General features: G+C 40.3%; 1 protein-coding gene across 1 annotated transcript in view; it reads left to right on the forward strand.

The window, feature by feature from the left end:
* The window catches only part of ell (elongation factor RNA polymerase II), a 46,204-nt gene that overhangs the window by 4,063 nt on the left and 20,828 nt on the right, over positions 1-21,313 (forward strand). The window contains exon 2 of the mRNA XM_014169746.3: positions 19,181-19,225. Coding sequence (XP_014025221.1) covers positions 19,181-19,225 — 45 coding nt within the window. The remainder of the gene's footprint in view (positions 1-19,180; positions 19,226-21,313) is intronic.

Genomic DNA, 21,313 nt, shown 5'->3' on the forward strand with positions numbered 1-21,313 from the left:
GGACAGAATGAACTGGAGCTCCATACTGGGGATTCTCAGCCTGGAGACTGACACACATGAAGAAATAATGTGCCTTAAGTTGAAAATCTGATTTTTTTTAACGCCGATACCGATTTATTGGAGGACCAAGAAAAACCGATGCCGATTTTTAAAAATATTTATTTATTTATTTGTAATAATGACAATTACAACAATACTGAATGAACACTTATTTTAAACTTAATATAATACATCAATAAAATCAATTTAGCCTCAAATAAATAATGAAACATGTTCAATTTGGTTTAAATAATGCAAAAACAAAGTGTTGGAGAAAAAAGTAAAAGTGCAATATGTGCCATGTAAAAAAACTAACGTGTAAGTGCCTTGCTCAGAACATGAGAACATTTGAAAGCTGGTGGTTCCTTTTAACATGAGTCTTCAATATTCCCAGGTAAGAAGTTGTAGTTATTATAGGAATTATAGGACTATTTCTCTCTATACGATTTGTATTTCATATACCTTTGACTATTGGATGTTCTTATAGGCACTTTAGTATTGCCAGTGTAACAGTATAGCTTCCGTCCCTCTCCTCGCTCCTACCTGGGCTCGAACCAGGAATACATCGACAACAGCCACCCTCGAAGCATCGTTACCCATGCAGAGCAAGGGGAACAACTACTCCAAGTCTCAGAGCGAGTGACGTTTGAAACACTATTAGTGCGCACCCGCTAACTAGCTAGCTTTTTCACAATGGTTACACCAGCCTAATCTTGGGAGTTGATAGGCTTGAAGTCATAAACAGTGCAATGCTTGAAGAATTGCGAAGAGCTGCTGGCAAAACGCACGAAGGTGCTGTTTGAATGAATGCTTACGAGCCTGCTGCTGCCTACCACCGCTCAGTCAGACTGCTCTATCAAATATCAAATCCTAGACTTAATTATAACATAATAACACACAGAAATACGAGCCTTTGGTCTTTAACATGGTCGAATCCGGAAACTCTCATTTTGAAAACGAAACGTTTATTATTTCAGTGAAATACGGAACCGTTCCGTATTTTATCTAACGGGTGGCATCCCTAAGTCTAAATATTCCTGTTACATTGCAGAACCTTCAATATTATGTCATAATTATGTTCAATTCTGGAAAATTAATTACGGCCTTTGTTAGGAATAAATGGACTTCACACAGTCCGCAATGAGCCAGGCGGCCCAAACTGCTGTGTATATACCCTGACTGCTTGCACGGAACGCTAGAGAAGTGACACAAATTCATGTTAGCAGGCAATATTAACTAAATATGCAGGCTTAACCTCTATGGGCTAGGTGGGACGCTAGCGTCCCCCCCGTGGTGCACTCCATCAACAGCAGGTGCATTTCAAGAGCGGCAAATTTGAATCCAAATAAATGTCAAAATTCAAATTTTTCAAACATACAACTATTTTACACCCTTTGAAAGATAAACATCTCCTTAATCTAACCACGTTTTACGATTTCAAAAAGGTTTTACGGCGAAAGCATAAATTTAGAGTATGTTAGGACAGTACATTTACAAGAGTTGTGTGTAATGTTTTGTCAATTCAAAGACAGGGTCACCAAAACCATAAAACCAGCTAAAATGATGCACTAACATTTTACAATCTCCATCAGATGACACTCCTAGGACATTATGTTAGACAATGCATGCATTTTTAGTTCTATCAAGTTCATATTTATATCCAAAAACGGCTTTTTACTATGGCATTGATGTTGAGGAAATCGTTTCCCTCCAATAACAGGTAGTCAAGTCAACACCACAAATTAAATAATTAAAATTAGAAAACATTGGTAAAATATTATATTGTCATTTAAAGAATTATAGATTTACATCTCTTGAACGCAATCAACTTGCCAGATTTAAAAATAACCTTACTGGGAAATCACACTTTGCAATAATCTGAGCACTGCGCCCAGAAAAATACGCGTTGCGATACAGACTAGACGTCATGTTGGGGAGATCTAAAATCGAAAATGCTATGTAAATAATCCATTACCTTTGATTCTCTTCATCAGATGTCACTTCCAGGAATCACAGGTCCATAACGAATGTAGTTTTGTTCAAAAAAGCTCATCATTTATGTCCAAAAATCTCCGTCTTGTTAGCACATGATCTAAGCCAGCCGGACTTCTCGTCATGAACGAGGGGAAAAAATATATTTACGTTCGTTCAAACATGTCAAACGTTGTATAGCATAAATCATTAGGGCCTTTTTTAACCAGAACATGAATAATATTCAAGGTGGACGAATGCATACTCTTTTATAACGTATTGGAACGAGGGTACCCAACATGAACTCGCGCGCCAGGTGTCTAATGGGCCATCATCGTTCCATGGCTCTTGTTCGGTCAGATCTCCCTCCAGAAGACTCAAAACACTTTGTAAAGGCTGGTGACATCTAGTGGAAGCAATAGGAAGTGCCAAAATATTCCTCAGCCCCTGTGTTCTTCAATGGGATAGGTTTAAAGGTAATACAACACATCAGGTATCCACTTCCTGTCAGAAAATGTCTCAGGGTTTTGCCTGCCAAATGAGTTCTGTTATACTCACAGACACCATTCAAACAGTTTTAGAAACTTTAGTGTTTTCTATCCATATATAATAAGTATATGCATATTCTAGTTACTGGGTAGGATTAGTAACCAGATTAAATCGGGTACATTTTTTTTATCCAGCCGTGCAAATACTGCCCCCTAGCCCTAACAGGCTAAAAATATATACTTGTGTATTGATTTTAAAGAAAGGCATTGATGTTTATGGTTAGGTACATTGGTGCAACGACAGTGCTTTTTTCGCAAATGCGCTTGTTAAATCATCACCTGTTTGTCGAAGTAGGCTGTGATCCGATGAGAAATTAACAGGCACCGCATCGATTATATGCAACGCAGGACATGTTAGATAAACTAGTAATATCAACCATGTGTAGTTAACTAGTGATTATGTTAAGATTTATTGTTTTTTTATAAGTCTAATGCTAGCTAGCGACTTACCTTGGCTTCTTGCTGCCCTCGCGTAACAGGTAGTCAGCCTGCCATGCAGGCTCCTCATGGAGTGCAATGTAAGGCAGGTGGTTAGAGTGTTGGACTAGTAATCGGAACTTTGCAAAAAATGAATCCCCCCTGAATAAGGCAGTTAAACCCTGTTCCTAGGCCGTCATTGAAAATGAGTGTTCTTAATCTGACTTGCCTAGTTAAATAAAGATGTTAAAAAATACAAAAAAAACGGCAAATCGGTGGCAAAAAATACGGATTACCGATTGTTATGAAAACTTGAAATCGGCCCTAATTAATCGGCCATTACAATTAATCGGTACGTGTTATATATATATATATATATGGCCTAATGTTCTCTTGTAGGGATTATTCTGCCATTGTAATCCTCAGGCTGGCCCCTAGGCAACCTGAAAAAGGAAGGGGGGGTGAAAAAAAAGTCCAGAAATTATTATAAATACAATTGGAAATTACATTTTCGTGGTGTAAAAATGCTTTGTGTAAACTTAAACCTCTTAAACTAGAAACTGTGTAAATGACAATGGACCTATAATATCTTTGAGAACTAAAAATTACTAAAGTAAAAGCTAGACAGGGAGAATTAAATTCCAAAAACACTGAATTAAGCAGTATTCATTTGATTGTTTGAGCACCGCATTAGCCATGGCAAAATTCATAGGATGTCAGGAAACTAGCTTTAAAACTACACAATTTTATCTCAGCTCCTTGGCAGAATATGTAGAATCTTAGAAAATTCTTTAAAAATGAACAATTCTTTACACAGCCATTTTACATTTAAGTCATTTAGCAGACGCTCTTATCCAGAGCGACTTACAAATTGGATAAATGGGTCCTGTAAAATGTAGATGTACTGATCGCGCCCCCTGCCAGGCCCACCACCTAAGCCCCTTTTTGATCCAGAAAAAAATAAATGTTGTGCAAAGTGTTGTGACACGGCCATTTTCTTATGAGGTATCAGTAATTCTCTGGCCTAGATTTTCCCCTATTTTCAGACGAGCCTGTTGTAAAGAATTGAATATCGTTCCAAGACCTTTTCAGAACATCCTATTACTGTACAGTCTTCTGTTGATAGGCAGTGTTTATTTAACTAGCTGCCTGTTTCTGTTTAAGTATATTTTGTTGCCAGTTGCCTCAAGTTACTTCAGCAGTTACCTTTTTATAGAAAAGCAGTCATTGTATGAAATCATGCCAGAATCTTTAAGATGGCACCTAAAATTGGCAGCTAAAATGGCTCCTAAAATGTGCTATTTCAGCTAAATGGATTTAAAGAGCTGAACTTGGTGTCCCTCTGTGGTATGATTGACACTAATGTTTTGGCCCAATGCCTTTTGGTGTCAGTGGGTTAGGTAATCGCCAGGTTATTCTTGGATTCTGTACAGGCAGTGTGAATTTTTACATTACATTCCTTACACAGTACATCAACCCTCAGGCCCCTGGTATGTGTAGAGAATTTAGCTCAATGTATAATACAAGGGTGAACAGAAGTGTTTCTAATTTCAAATCAGTTTTTCATTGAAAAGCTTAGCCAAAACTTTGAACCATTGTGTTACTCAGAATACAACATGAACATTTTGTGTTTCTCACAAGTGATCCAGTCTTGCTAGTAGGCTTCCAGAGATATTTGATATGTGCCTTCACAAACTAACCTCGTCTTTGCGGAGCATTTCCGTCTAGGCTAAAGCCTTTTAGTTTGCTGGCGGGCACAAGGAGTGACATTAGTGCTCTGGGTTGACTTTTTCCCCTTGACACCAGAGACAAGAAACTGATTGCGCTTTAATGAGAGCTGTCCTCTTTCCTACTTAGTATGCACTTTTGTTACCTCTCCAGGTGAAGGCCTTCAATTCTGTCACTGGCAATGTGTCTTTATAAGAATGGAATACACAATTTCCACCCAATTGCTCAATCATCACATGAAGTAAGACTAAATGGAATGTACATTTTTACATCTTGTTGCTGTTTTTACAACAAAAATTCCCCCGCTTTGGATGAAACCAGATCTCCATTTGTTACTGTATCCCATATTTTGTGTTATCTGAAACTCAAATGTAATTTGCTTAATTGACAAAGAACGCACATTGGAAGTTTTGTTTCATGTGCTCTGTGATGCTACAAGGTAGGTTTAACTAACAGCGACTGGTACAGGTTTTGTGCTGGTCTCAGTGCGTACGTACAAAATATACCCCAAAACATGTGCACCAATTTTCACGCAAAAGTTGACGTGAGAATGTGCTTAGTTTCGCATAAACTTTAGACCATGTGTATGCACAGTTTCTATTGGTTGAAGTATTGCATTGCAAGTAGCTTAGTATTTTGAGAAAATGGGGGATATGACCACATGCTTATTCATAACAAAAAAAACGGGGAAATATAATAAGATACAAACATTTGCTGTTAGTGAGAAGCGCTAAGATTTTGGGGCATTTTTGCATTCTAAAATAGTTAGAAATGGGCATCTATTTCATTTCCATGATCATTTCAGAATAAATTCCTCATATTTTCTGACTGATGGTTTCATACTCGTGAAGTAACATATAGGCCTACAAAGTGCCATCTCTCTCTTAATTGCATCCACTTTACACTAAATATAAACAATTTCAAGTATTTTGATCTATCCGATCCTGAGCACAGTTTAACGGTAGAACAGACTATTCACCTTTTCCATGTGTTTTTTAAGAAACTGTATATGTCTCTGAATAGCCTACTGTCATTTCTAATATCTCAAGTAAACAATATTTTATTAATAAACATAATACATATTTTCTTAACATTACACTAATTCCTCACCACCTTTTCTTGTCATGATGGGTTCATATTCCCGATGACGGTTTAGCTTGCAAGAAATTACCATACTCATCACTCATTTAGTTGGGCCTGTTGTAGGCTATTACACTGAACAGAAATATAAATGCAACAATTTCAAGAGTTTACTAAGTTGCAGTTTTATATAAGGAAATCAGTCAATTTAAATAAATTCATTAGGCCTTAATCTATGGATTTCACATGAATGGGAAGACGGATACTTTAAAAATAAAGGTTTGTTATTGGATCAGAAAACCAGTCTGTCTGGTGTGACCACCATTTGCCTCATGCAGCACATCACATCTCCTTTGCATAGAGTTGATCAGGCTGTTGATTGTGGCCTGTGGAATGTTGTCTTACTCCTCTTCAACGCTGTGAGAAGTTGCGGGAACTGGAAAATGCTATCATGCATGTCGATCCAGAGCATCCCAAACATGTTCAATGGGTGACATGTCGGGTGAGTATGCAGGTCATGGAAGAACTGGGACATTTTCAGCTTCCAGGAATTGTGTACAGATCCTTGCGACATGGGGCCGTGCATTATCATGCTGAAACATGAGGTGATGGCGCCAGATGAATGGCACGACAATGGGCCTCAGGATCTCATCACGGTATTTCTGTGCATTCAAATTGCTGTTGATAAAATGCAATTGTGTTCGTTGTCCGAAGCTTATGCCTTATACAATAACCCTACTGCCACCATGGGACACTCTGTTCACAACGTTGACATCAGCAAACTGCTCGCCTGCACGATGTCATACACGGTCTGCCATCTGCCCAGTACAGTTGAAACCAGGATTCATCTGTGAAGAGCACACTTCTCCAGCGTGCCAGTGGCCATAGAAGGTGAATATTTTCCCCCTGAAGTCAGTTACGACGTCGAACCACAGTCAGGTCAAGACCCCGGTGAGGACGACGAGCATGCAGATTATCTTCCCTGAGATGGTTTCTGACAGTTTGGTCAGAAATTCTTGGGTTGTGCAAACCCACAGTTTCTCCAGGTGGCTGGTCTCAGACGATCCCGTAGGTGAAGAAGCCGGATGTGGAGGTCCTGGGCTGGCGTGGTTACACGTGGTCTGCGGTTGTGAGGACAGTTGGATGTATTGCCACATTCTCTAAAACGACGTTGGAGACGGCTTATGGTAGAGAAATTAACATTTGCTTCTCTGGCAACAGCTATGGTGGACATTCCTACAGTCAGCATGCCAAATGCACATTCCCTCAACTTGAGACATCTGTGGCATTGTGTTGCGACAACTGCACGTTTTAGTGGCCTTTTATTGTCCCCAGCACAAGGTGCACCTGTGTAATCATGCTATTTAATCAGCTTCTTGATATTCCACACCTGTCAGGTGGATGGATTATCTTGGCAAAGGAGAAATGCTCACTAACATGGATGTAGACAAATTTGTGCACAAAATTTCAGAGAAATAAGCTTTTTTGTGTGTATTGAACAAGTATTTTGCTCTATGGAGCACGGTTTATAGTATACAGTAGAATTTAACAGATGAATAGACAGTTGATATTTTTGCTTTGAAGTGTGTAGACTACCACTAAGTAGGCCTACTGTAATTTTACTACTTTTTTTTGAGTAGACATGCTAGAAAATGTGTGCAGTGAAGCATATTTAGAAAAAGTAAACGCAAAACATTAGTGAATTGAAATGATCACAATTTGCAATAGATTGTTCTTTCAGAAAGTCAAATACAGCAAATGTCACTAAGTTTAAAACATTCTCAACACCTCCAGAGATATTTAATCAAGTTATTAATTGGTATTTCCTTAAAATATCCTTTGCCTAATTCCAATTCTTCCAAAGTATACAGCATGTAAGGGCATTTTTCAGACTGAGTTTTAATGCTCGTTCACGCACACAATTTCATGATGGGTCTGATTTATAATGGGAAATATGTGTATATATGGCGTGCAGCAAGTTTATATATCTCTTTTTGTACGTGCGCAGTCTTTTCTAAAATTGCTCAGATATTTAGTGTAAAATGTACGCAACGGTTGTATTTGAGGGCCCTGGTGCCATGGATATTTAAGTAATGCTGACTTCTCAGTTTGAACAGAACGAATGGGGCGCTAGCTAGCAAGATCATAACCACAGCCAAATATGACTCCAAAATGTAATGGATGGTGTGGCCCTCAGTCCCGTGGGCTAGTCACACTGGATGGCCTGATATCACTGTGTACAGAGCTGACCTGCATTCTTGCTAGGTCTCATGTGTCTAGTCATCGCGCTGTGAATTTCCCAGTAGTCAAGCGTTGGGAGCTACCCCAGATGATGTCCTGTCCTGCTGAGTGCTGGTCCGGTGCCATCACTGCATGTGGAAATGAGCGGTTGTTGGCCCAGGGCCTGGGTGCTAAGATCCAATGTGGGGAGCTGCTCAGTTCCACTGGCCTCCTCACAGATGAGTCCTGGAAAGTTTAGGGTTATCCTCATAACAGCGTCTGTTCTTACACTCGTGTCACAGGTTTAGTTAATGTCACATAGTTGTATGGTCATTTGATTTCACGTGCTGATATTTTCAAGTTGGAGTTGACTGGTGCTTTGTCACATGTTGAATAGTTTTCCCTCGCTCCTACCTACAACTGGAACTCCCAACTGTTGTTTTTTGGTGTCATTGGGTGATTTCTCAAAGTTATTTAAAGAAGATGTAGATTATATCAAGTTCCAATTTTAAGATGATTGTCGAAGCTTTATAGAAATTCTCACCTTCACTTTTTCTTGATGGAATTTTTTATTTGATCAATTCCTCTGCAGACAGCTGTTGTAAACTAGCTGAATGTCCTATAGTGTGTTGATTTAGTGTTACACAGATCTTCCCAATGATTGGAACTTTGGTGCTACGCCACTGATATTTCTAAAACACATTTCCATGTGGAAACAGCCTCTTATGCAGTCAATCATACTTTTAGCTGTTTTAATGTCGTTTAATACATTTAGCAGTTTTATGTAGCATAACTTGATTTCCGTTTAAAAACATAACGTTTTTATTTCAAAGACCTGTGCCAATATGGGAACTTTGGAGACTCCTTTGACGTGATTTCAAGCCAACGCGATGATTGATTTGAGAGCATTGATGCTACATTCAATTTAAAACTTGAACCAGTGTTTATAGTAGTGCAAGGTTGTCTCCCCGGAGAGGTGAGGGGAGTCTCATCACTGCACTGTTGAGATTATCTACAGCCATATTGATTTGGCACAAAATGCACAGTGAAAATTGATGCCTGCAGTGTTTTAGGAGTAACCCTCCTAATGACCCTGTGACATTTTAGTCCTAGGATAGTCTGGTTACCGGCAGGTCCTGTGGATGGGGATTAGAACTCGATATTCTATTGCAGGACTGTTATCCAACTAGAGGCCTAACTTTAAAAGGGTAAAGCACTGGTGAAAAACATTGTGCTGTGCCTTTACTTTGGCACGGTCTGTGCATGTAAATCTGCCTTATCTCTTTGCATGCAGATCAGCTGACACTTTGCAAACTAGTCTGCACGTCAAGAACTTCCCAGTGTCCAAACCACCCATTAAATTGCCAACGACAGTTGAATGTTGAAGAATCACCATCCCTCAATTTAGGGCTGGGTGATATGGCCTAAAAACATATGTATATATATTTTTTTCTCAAATTTATGGATTTATGATATCTCTGTTTTCTCTATGCTTTGTTGTACAATCAAAGGTAAAATGCACTGCATGTCAGTCAGGAATAATCTGAATTCAGGTCCTGTGAAATTATACCTAGGCTAAATATACAGTACAATGCCTTCAGAAAGTATTCACACCCCTTGACGTTTTCCACATGTTATGTTACAGCCTGAATTTAAAATGGATTGAATTGAGATGTTGTCACTGGCCTCCACACAATAACCCATAATGTCAAAGTGGAATTGTTTAAAAAAAATTTTTTTTACAAATGAATAAAAAATGAAAAGCTGATGTCTAGAGTCAATAAGTATTAAACCCCTTTATGGCAAGCCTAAATAAAAATGTGTTCGTCACAAGTTGTGCAACAATAGTGTTTTAACGTTTTATTTTTGAATAGCTACCGCATCCCTGTACCCCACATATACAATTACCTGTAAGGTCCATAATTTGAGCAGTGAATTCCAAACAAATTCCAGGTAGATGGGTAAAATTGAAATTTGTGTATCCCTTTGAGTATGGTGATATTTTTTGCACTTTGGATGGTGTATCAATACACCCAGTCACTACAAAGACACAGGCATCCTTCCTAACTCAGTTGCTGGAGAGGAAGAAAAACACTCAGGGATTTCACCGTGAGGCCAATGGTGACTTTAAAACAGTTAGTTTAATGGCTGTAATAGGAGAACTGAGGATGGATCAACATTGTAGTTACTCTACAATACAAACATAATTGACAGAGTGAAAAGAAGGAAGCCTGTACAGAATACAAATATTCTAAAGCATGCATTCTGTTTGCAATAAGGCACTAAAGTAAAACTGTAAAAAATGTGGCAAAGAAATTAACTTATTGTCCTGAATACAAGGTGTCATGTTTGGGGCAAATTCAACAAGCATGGTGGTGGCTGCATCATGTTATGAGTTTGCTTGTCATCTGCAAGGACTATGGAGTTCTTTAGGATAAAAAGAAATGGAATAGTGCTAAGTACAGGCAAAATCATGTAGGACAACCTGGTGGTCTGCTTCCAACACACACTGGGAGACAAATTCACCTTTCAACAGGACAATAGCCTAAAATACAAGGCCAAATATACACTGGAGTTGTTTAGCAAGACAACATTGAATGCTCCTGAGTGGTCTAGTTACAGTTTTGACTTAAATCGGCATGCAAATCTATAGCAAGACTTAAAAATGGCTGTCTAGCATTGATCAACAACCAACTTGACAGATCTTGAAGAATTTAAAATAATAATGTGCAAATATTGTACGATCCAGGTGTGCAAAGTTCATAGAGATTTACCCAGAGACTCACAGCTGTAATCACTTCTAAAGTTGATTTTTAACATGTATTGAGTCAGATGTGAATACTTAAGTAAGTTAGATTTGTGTATTTCAATACATTTTATAACATTTCTAAGAACATATTTTCACTTTGTAATTCTGAGGTATTGCTTGTAGATGGGTGAGGAAAAACATCAATTTAATCAATTTTGAATTCAGGCTGTAACACAACAGAATGTGGAATTAGGCAAGGGGTATAAATACTTTCTGAAGGGCCTGTAAGTCTTCCACAAGACCCACTAACAACTCATTATTTTATCAAGATACTTCAACCTTTTTTTATAGTAATCACTGATCTGGCTTTCAAACTCAGTCTATTAATATGCATTTTTTTTAAATGACCAGAACCATGCATAATGCACATTCACTAATTACTAACTTCGTGTAGCAGGCGTTATAAAAAATGTACACGTCTCATAAGCAATCTCTCAAGCACAGGCCCACGTGCTAGTGAGTGGCCAGCTTATGTATGTATGTATGTATGTATGTATTTAGATATTTATTTCATGTTTAGCCAATTTGGATCTATTTGCTAGCTAACAAGGCAGAAGAGTTGAATTATTATGAACACACCCTTCTGTCCGTCTCCAACTGATTGAACAGCATGCTAGCCTGTCCACTTTGTTCACATGTTGAAATCAAGTGGCCTACCTTGTTCCCATTCTGAGAAATGAGTTGCCAATTCCTTTTATATAATTGTGTTTTATGCTTATTGCACATTTATAAAACAGACTACACAGTAAAACAGTTAAAATGCTGCTTGCGGGATGTGGCCGTGCGACAAACTGAGCATTCATTTTCCAGAATTAAATGTTAATTAATAATCCTGTTTTGGTAGTGTCTGCGTGCAATTTGAGCAGTTGAGACATAAAAAGAGTATCATTAGCCTTTCTATGCTCTATTACAGTAAAATAAAGTCTGTTTCTGTGTCCATACGACCAATTCTGTTGGACCAAACCTCCAACGCAAATAGCGAGTTGAAACCACTTGTCAGAGAGGAAGAAGTGATCTCTCATCTTTGTTTTAAATGATGGGGACGGGCTTGGTGTGTGTCTCGCCAAAATGTGTCCAAAATAAGCCCAATGCGTTTCTATGGGCTTATTTTAGACATAAGCTTGCCGCCTGCCTTCCCGCCTTTGGGAAAACAACTCCCATTGTTAGGGCGGAGACGTTATATACAGATCACTGGTGAAAATGGAAAGGTGCACAGAGGGAGCGACGGAGACAAGACCAGAAAGACATGAGAACAAGTGTGTGTGTGTATATATATATATATAGATAGATAGATAGATAGATAGATACAGTGGGGGGGGGGGAAGTATTTAGTCAGCCACCAATTGTGCAAGTTCTCCCACTTAAAAAGATGAGAGAGGCCTGTAATTTTCATCATAGGTACACGTCAACAATGAGAGACAAAATGAGAAAAATCCAGAAAATCACATTGTAGGATTTTTAATGAATTTATTTGCAAATTATGGTGGAAAATAAGTATTTGGTCACCTACAAACAAGCAAGATTTCTGGCTCTCACAGACCTGTAACTTCTTCTTTAACTTATTGGGGCTATGTGGGACGCTAGCGTGCCACCTGTGGTGCACCCTATCAACAGCAGGTGCATTTCAAGAGCGCAAATTTGAAACCAAATAAATGTCAAAATTCAAATTTTTCAAACATACAACTATCTTACACCCTTTGAAAGATAAACATCTCCTTAATCTAACCACGTTGTCCGATTTCAAAAAGGTTTTACGGCGAAAGCATAAAGTTAGATTATGTTAGGAGAGTACATTGACAATAGCTGTGTGTAATGTTTTGTCAATTCAAAGACAGGGTCACCAAAACCATAAAACCAGCTAAAATGATGCACTAACCTTTTACAGTCTCCATCAGATGACACTCCTAGGACATTATGTTAGACAATGCATGCATTTTTAGTTCTATCAAGTTCATATTTATATCCAAAAACAGCGTTTTACTATGGCATTGATGTTGAGGAAATCGTTTCCCTCCAATAACCGGCAGTCAAGTCAGCACCACAAATTAAATAATTAAAATTAGAAAACATTGGTAAAATATTATATTGTCATTTAAAGAATTATAGATTTACATCTCTTGAACGCAATCAACTTGCCAGATTTAAAAATAACCTTACTGGGAAATCACACTTTGCAATAATCTGAGCACTGCGCCCAGAAAAATATGCTTTGCTATACAGACAAACGGCCATGTTGGAGAGATCTAAAATCGAAAATACTATGTAAATAATCCATTACCTTTTGATTCTCTTCATCAGATGTCACTTCCAGGAATCCCAGGTCCATAACGAATGTAGTTTTGTTCAAAAAAGCTCATCATTTATATCCAAAAAGCTCCGTGTTAGCACATGATCTAAGCCAGCCGGACTTCTCGTCATGAACGAGGGGAAAAAATATATTTACGTTCGTTCAAACATGTCAAACGTTGTATAGCATAAATCATTAGTGCCTTTTTTAACCAGAACATGAATAATATTCAAGGTGGACGAATGCATTCTCTTTTATAACGTATTGGAACGAGGGTACCCAACATGAACTCGCGCGCCAGAGTCTAATCGGCCATCACCGTTCCATGGCTCTTGTTCGGTCAGATCTCACAGTAAAAGACTCAAAACACTTTAAAGGCTGGTGACATCTAGTGGAAGCAATAGGAAGTGCCAAAACATTAATCAACCCTTGTGTGTTTCAATGGCATAGGCTTAAAGGTAATTCAACACATCAGGTATCCACTTCCTGTCAGAAAATGTCTCAGGGTTTTGCCTGCCAAATGAGTTCTGTTATACTCACAGACACCATTCAAACAGTTTTAGAAACTTTAGGGTGTTTTCTATCCATATATAATAAGTATATGCATATTCTAGTTACTGGGTAGGATTAGTAACCAGATTAAATCGGGTACGTTTTTTTATCCAGCCGTGAAAATACTGCCCCCTAGCCCCAACAGGTTAAGAGGCTCCTCTGTCCTCCACTCGTTACCTGTATTAATGGCACCTGTTTGAGCTTGTTATCAGTATAAAAGACACCTGTACACAACCTCAAACAGTCACACTCCAAACTCCACTATGGCCAAGACCAAAGAGCTGTCAAAGGACACCAGAAACAATATTGTAGACCTGCACCAGGCTGGGAAGACTGAATCTGCAATAGGTAAGCAGCTTGGTTTGAAGAAATCAACTGTGGGAGCAATTATTAGGAAATGGAAGACATACAAGACCACTGATAATCTCCCTCGATCTGGGGCTCCACGCAAGATCTCACCCCGTGGGGTCAAAATGATCACAAGAACGGTGAGCAAAAATCCCAGAACCACACGGGGGGACCTAGTGAATGACCTGCAGAGAGCTGGGACCAAAGTAACAAAGCCTACCATCAGTAACACACTACGCCGCCAGGGACTCAAATCCTGCAGTGCCAGACGTGTCCCCCTGTTTAAGCCAGTACATGTCAAGGCCCGTCTGAAGTTTGCTAGAGAGCATTTGGATGATCCAGAAGAGGATCGGGAGAATGTCATATGGTCAGATGAAACCAAAATAGAACTTTTTGGTAAAAACTCAACTCGTCGCGTTTGGAGGACAAAGAATGCTGAGTTGCATCCAAAGAACACCATACCTACTGTGAAGCATGGGGGTGGAAACATCATGCTTTGGGGCTGTTTTTCTGCAAAGGGACCAGGACAACTGATCCGTGTAAAGGAAAGAACGAATGGGGCCATGTATCGTGAGATTTTGAGTGAAAACCTCCTTCCATCAGCAAGGGCATTGAAGATGAAACATGGCTGGGTCTTTCAGCATGACAATGATCCCAAACACACCGCCCGGGCAACGAAGGAGGGGCTTCGTAAGAAGCATTTCAAGGTCCTGGAGTGGCCTAGCCAGTCTCCAGATCTCAACCCCATAGAAAATCTTTGGAGGGAGTTGAAAGTCCGTGTTGCCCAGCGACAGCCCCAAAACATCACTGCTCTAGAGGAGATCTGCATGGAGGAATGGGCCAAAATACCAGCAACAGTGTGTGTGAAAACCTTGTGAAGACTTACAGAAAACGTTTGACCTGTGTCATTGCCAACAAAGGGTATATAACAAAGTATTGAGAAACTTTTGTTATTGACCAAGTACTTATTTTTCCACCATAATTTGCAAATAAATTCATTAAAAGTCCTACAATGTGATTTTCTGGAAAATTTTTTCTTCTCATTTTGTCTGTCATTGTTGACGTGTACCTATGATAAATTACAGGCCTCATCTTTTTAAGTGGGAGAACTTGCACAATTGGTGGCTGACTAAATACTTTTTCCCCCTATGCATGTACACACACACACACACACACACACACACACACACACACACACAAACTTGATTCTTGCGATACAGGCATTTGGAATATCGCGCAGAAACATACGTTTGAATGAGTCTACTTAATTATATTTATCGCCCTACCCCAACTCTCTGTTCTAGCTTCATCTTCGTCATGCAAAGGTACGCCCCAGAATAATCTTGGGCCTAGACTCGTTGAGGTTTCTCTTATTTGCATGACACCAGCTGGTGGCCGTTCTCCAGTTTTGTGAACATCCATGGCCCGTTCAGGACCCACACTCTGTCCTACGGTTAGCTCTGTGGAACATTCTTGGCTCCAGTCCCAGAGAATAGTGACATATCAGCAGCCCATTCAAATGAACAGGCTGAGTGTTGCACTGTCAGTGGGGGGGAGGGGGGAGCTAAATTCGGTACTCTGTTTTACGTTGCAGCGGTGGGGTTGACGGAACGTGCAGGCTCCATTGAATGGCTGGCTGGTTCAGACTGAGCACAGGTCTGGGTAAAACTAGATCTCAAGAAATGGTCTCTCTACAGACTGGTTGCCTCCCGCAATGCACCAATATTCCAGTTTACACGTCTGTAGAAGTTCCGGCGTCAGTTGGAAATGGGAGGCGTGTCACCCGTGACTTTATTGCTGTATTCGTTTGTTACCCTGGCTAAACATGAGCACAGTTCCCGCCTGCATTTTTAGCCCTGCATACCCGAACTCATGATTTGTTGGTAGAGTTGTCTGTGAAGAAGACCCTCCCTGGATAAAAATGGTTCCCCTTTCCAAATGTCCTAGAGAATCTGACATCCTCCCCAGACCTAGTGCTCAGGCTCCTTGGTCTGGGTTTTAGACTAGCCAGTAAAGGCCAGGGTTGTACTGAGGAACGCATGGGAAAAGATCTCTATTCTGTTGCTCTGAAATTTTACATGCATGTTCCAATGACTGTATGGGATTCGGAATTACTTGTGAAATTGAAATTCTCACGTTGCGTCACGTATTCCAGTCCAAATCGTCCAGTCACAATTGGTTTTGATACATTGTGCTTTGTCGTCTTTTTGCCAAATTGCATTCATCATATAAAGTGACTTCAGCCAGTTAGCACCTTACTTACCTGTTTCAGACTTAGGAAATGTATTCCTTTTTTACACGTTTTGATTTGAGAACAACCCCACAAACTTGACAGAGGAAAGAAAGGTAAACTAACATTGTAATGGAATAATGCAAAATGTAAGGAAACTACAACTAAAGTGACAGTTATAAATGTATGTTGGTATAACTGACGGTCGACCTTATTCATTGTGCGTGAAGGTGGTGGAATTATGAAGGGAATTAAGTCAAGGTCAGAATACGTTTCATCTGTAGACACCTCCGCCATACCTTAAATACTTTGATCTCCACCCAAAACAAATAGCCGGTGAAAAGCATGCTAATCTCATGCTTAAGTTTAAGGTCAGAATAGACGTGGCGAAAAAGGTGCATAAAGGGAATTGCGTTTGATTATGCGCACTTAACTCTGGACGCAATCTCCCCTATAATACGGATGTGGCTGAACACACAAATGACCTTTGTGTCAAAATGTCATCCATGATTAAAGAAACACTTTCTGACCGCAAAGAAATTCACAGAACTACAACCTGTATTTTACATTGGGTAATGGGAAAGTCCACAGACCAGGGGCTACCCTGTTCACAATCTGCCATGTTCACAGCTGCCGGTGTGAGTGGGCACAGTGTCAGTCGTTGGATGTTCTGCAGTGCCACCATCTGCTCAATGGCAGCGTCACTGTAATCTTTCCAAAGGCTCTTCTATGCTCCGGGCAGGCTAGCCTCTCTTCCTGGTTCACATGTGATCTCCAGAAGTGTCAATGAGGAAGGAAACCAGAGGGACTTCCTCTATTGCTTGTCAGAGTTGTCAGGCATGTTCCTACTTATTGAAGCTTGGCTATGATTAGTGGAAAACATGTTGTGCTTAGTCTCCTAGACTAGCCAGCAATTGCTTGGCATCCTGTAAGGCGCTGCAGAGGGTAGTGCGTACAGCCCAGGCCAAGCTTCCTGCCATCCAGGACCTATATACTAGGTGGTGTCAGAGGAAAGCCCCAAAAATTGTTCCAAGACTCCAGTCTCCTAAGTCGTAGACTTCTTTCTGCTACCACACTGCAAGTGGTATTGGAGTGCTAAGTCAAGGACTAAAAGGCTCCTTAACAGCTTCTACCTCCAAGCCATAAGACTGCTGAACAATTAATCAAATGGCCACCCGGACTATTTGCTTTGACCCCCCCCCCCCCCCCCCCCCCCTTTAAACTGCTGCTACTCCCTGTTTGTTATCTATGCATAGTCAATGTCCCCCTACCTACATGTAGCCTCATTGTTTTGTGTCCCTTTTTATTATATTTTCAACTTTAGTTTATTTAGTAAATATTTTAGTAAATAAGGGCTTGTAAGTAAGCATTTCACGGTAAGGTCTACACCTGTTGTATTCGGCGCATGTGACATAACTTTTGATTTGTTCAAGTAAATCATGTTCTGCTCCTGTATAGTCTCCTATCATGCAATCAATGGTTTGTTCAGTAGTGGTGTGTTTATTGCTATGTCTGCTTGACTTGATAGAGTAAGCTCGACGCTGATGTGCCCAGTGGTCTGCTGTACTGCAGACCATGGCTTCTTTAGCAGTGTAACCCATTGTGTAATAGGTTTAAAGGTTTACCTTAGGTGAAAAGGGTAACTTGTTTTGAGTTCAACACCAGCGTCTGTTCTTAAACCATCTTATTTTTCTCCCACACATTCGGACACGGTAAGGCTTGTAACCTCAGTGCTATGGATAAAAGTTTATGTACCAGTTATTTACCAAAGTTATTTTACTCAGAACAAATATTTGGTCACAACTAGTTTTTTTTGTTTTTTGTTAGGCTTTTGGTGAGGTAATTCACATGGCTATTCACACAACTCAGTTGTGTGAATAGTCTGCCTGTGTCATTATGCAATTAATATGATTGGCTGTGCTGTTGAGTACATTGATCAGGCAAGTCGTATGCTCATTGCTCATCTGATTTTATGCAAGTGCTTTGCAAACATCTAGTTTTGATTTATTGAATGTTTGTCCCCCATAACTTCACCATATTTATCTGAGCCTCATCTGGTGGCTGCTAACAGTGGAACATATCAACAACAAAAATGTCAGCACCAGGAACACCATTCTGATTGGCTGGCAGTGTACCAACTGCTTGCCGTTGCACTGAATAGCCTGAGTGATGAAAAACAAATGAGGACACCACATTTATTTTACTGCAGCGCAACTGGCATGCTTCTTTTTATGTGTGCAGATTGTTTTGCAGGAAATGCCTGTGTATGTGGGTTTTTTTGTCTGCCTGTGTGCCTATGTAGGTGAAATATGAAAACAGGGAAGGGAGCGCAGCTGATTGACGTGGATGGCCTGCTGCTTGCTTTGCATTTCTATCCTGTCACCCTCTAAAGACAATATTTTAATATGATGAGCGATGGCAAGACCTTGACATTTTAGGGAGGCTCGTTGGAGCAGCACAGCGAGGCAATTTCGAAAAAAAACTCTAAACTGAGTGCTTGATGTGAAATACAGAAGGCTTTCACCTCATCCAAACAGGACAATTTGTAAAAAGTTCCATGCAAGCAGTGGTCCGCTGTGAGTAGTATGCATATGGGAGAACGACTACTTCCTCACCTTTCACACAGCAGTAACAGGGGACGCTGCTTGACAGATTAGTCCCATCATAAAGGACAGCTAGATTATCCAGATTACTTATCTGGTTTCTGTACATTTAGACTAGTTAAAGATTCATCATGATAATCCGGTGGTCATTTGGATGTGGTTAGATTTCAATTGTAATGCACAGTGTTTATACTGTTTAATGTGCCTGTCTCCTGAATGGGCTTTACTGAACAGTCCTCTTTTTTTGCCCACCAAGCAGGATCTATGAGGTTTGACCCATTAAATCCACTTGTTCAGTAGGATTGGTTTTCAATGTGACTGTGTTTATTTGTCCTCTATCTCTCTCAGGACCTGTCTTCACAACCGCTGATCCGATTTACTGGAAACCAAGGGGTAAGTGCATTTGAAGTTATAACAACTCTTTATATTTTGCAGTAAAATTATGTGATCACTGTCTGCAAATGAGTTTGCACCACAGACTACATTTTTCTATCGGTAAAGCATTAACTCAGACTGTGTTCTGTGTGTGTATAACCAAGTACTGACTAGACGGCCTCTGTAGCTGCAGTGAGCTGTGTTGTCTGCGAGTGACTGGCAGGATTAGATTTCCTGTCATATTTTGGCAGCGACATGCGTGGCTACAATTACATCTGCACTGAGCAGAGGGGTGCAGCTGTACTATCAGGCCTAGATATTCCCCTCACAGGGTGGACAGACAGACACAAGTTCTGTCCATGTGAGAGACAAGGAACTTGTCTGGACACACGACCCAGACAAGTCCCATCACATGCTCTTCTAGTATGGACAGCATCAGTCTGTACAAATTAGCCCGTAGGAAAAAATATATATTTTCTGTAAGGTGAGCATTGTCATTCTCAGTATGAGCAGCACTGTATGCATTCCAGACGTTTAACGCTGCTGGTCCAACATCTCTCCATCAAACAAGCCCTCACTAATGTGATTCAGTTTGTTAGTGACATTTACACTGAAGTGTTGACGGTGTAGATTTAGATTTGTTTTCATTTCAGACATCAGAACATAAACTGGAGCGGTGCCACATGTTGCTAACGTGTCTAATTTCTATTGTTTGGATAATCAGTACTGTTTAGACCTAGATAAGCTAAAGCTAAGCGAGCTGTCTGAACACTACCGTGTACAGAAGGTAGGTGGGTCACATGCGATCCAGTGTCTAACGTGGTTACAAAGTGAGAGGTTTCAGTGGCCATTGGATTGTGCTTTAAACGTTTTGAACAGTCTTTTCTCTCATTTGAAGCAATGCACGACCATGTCTTTGTCTTAATTAACCATTTGTAAATATGGTATTGGAACTGACCCTGTATATAGCTTACTTCTCGTGTTCTTATTTTTGTGTTTTTGTTCTACCTTATGTTATTTTTAGTACATTGATATTGATTTCTGCATCATTGGGTTTAGTGCTAGCAATAAAGGCATTTCACTGTACTTGTACACATGACATTAAAACTTGAAACCCTCAGTCTAATATTTTGATAAAGCTGTAAAGTGTTTAAAGCGTCTGCGTTTTTCATATGGTAGTTAAATCTCCATCGGATGCCTGCCCCCCCCCCCAATTCATGCTTCTAGCGGGAGGTATCAGTAATTGCTCCCATCAACTTGAGAGATCAGATGGTTAGAAAATATGGTGTTTTTACTGGGTGTTTGAAGTGCTGAATTATGCATGTGTTTAATGGCTGGGCTGGATAGGAACCTGTTCTATTAGTTCACCGGAATGCTAATGAGAGCGGGGGCGTGAGGGGGAAAGCTGCTAAATGATGTGTTGGCTGCTCAGTGTGACCATAGCATTTACATTCATTCATATTGGCAGAGCTTTCATTCAGTCACTTCCAGGGTCAAGGTGGCATAATAGAACCAGCTCAAAGAATAGTCAGGAAAGGTAAACAGGCCAGGGATGGTAAACATCCTGTGTGGGTGAACGACTGTGTGTGTGTGTCAGTGTTCCTCAGGCTGTATGTCTGGCTGTATTTGGCGAGGAGGACAGGCTTGTGCCAGCAATGAATGCCCCCTGCTTTGCACGGCCTCTCCCTCAGCTGTTTCATTAATTACAGCTAAGGAGGAGCTGCTGTGAAGGGGCAGTCCTCTCCAGTGCCCCTGGCCTGAAAAGAGGCTTTGTTTGCAGGACTGTGCAAAATATGAAGAGAGCTGGAGGCAGAGAGAAAAGGGGGTTGGAAATGGCTGTTAAAATCCATTTGCTTTTCAGATGGTAGGGTGGGTGACCATGTCTGTCTGGTGGAGAGGGTGCGCTGGAGTGTGCTGTTCATTCAGCTTTTTGTTGAGGATGGACTACCCCTCTTTCCATGCTCCCTGTTTCTCATTTGAGTGCATGTTTTGGTAATAAAATGCATCATTTTGGCTTGGCATTTCCTCTGAGAGAAGGCTGCTTCCGACCTGTCTGGTTGGTTATGGCTAGATGTAGTGTGGGTTTGAGGTTCGCTGGTTTTCATG

The sequence above is a fragment of the Salmo salar genome, chromosome 23 (genome assembly GCF_965601325.2).
Source record: "Salmo salar chromosome 23, fSalSal1, whole genome shotgun sequence".
Lineage (NCBI taxonomy): Eukaryota > Metazoa > Chordata > Actinopteri > Salmoniformes > Salmonidae > Salmo > Salmo salar.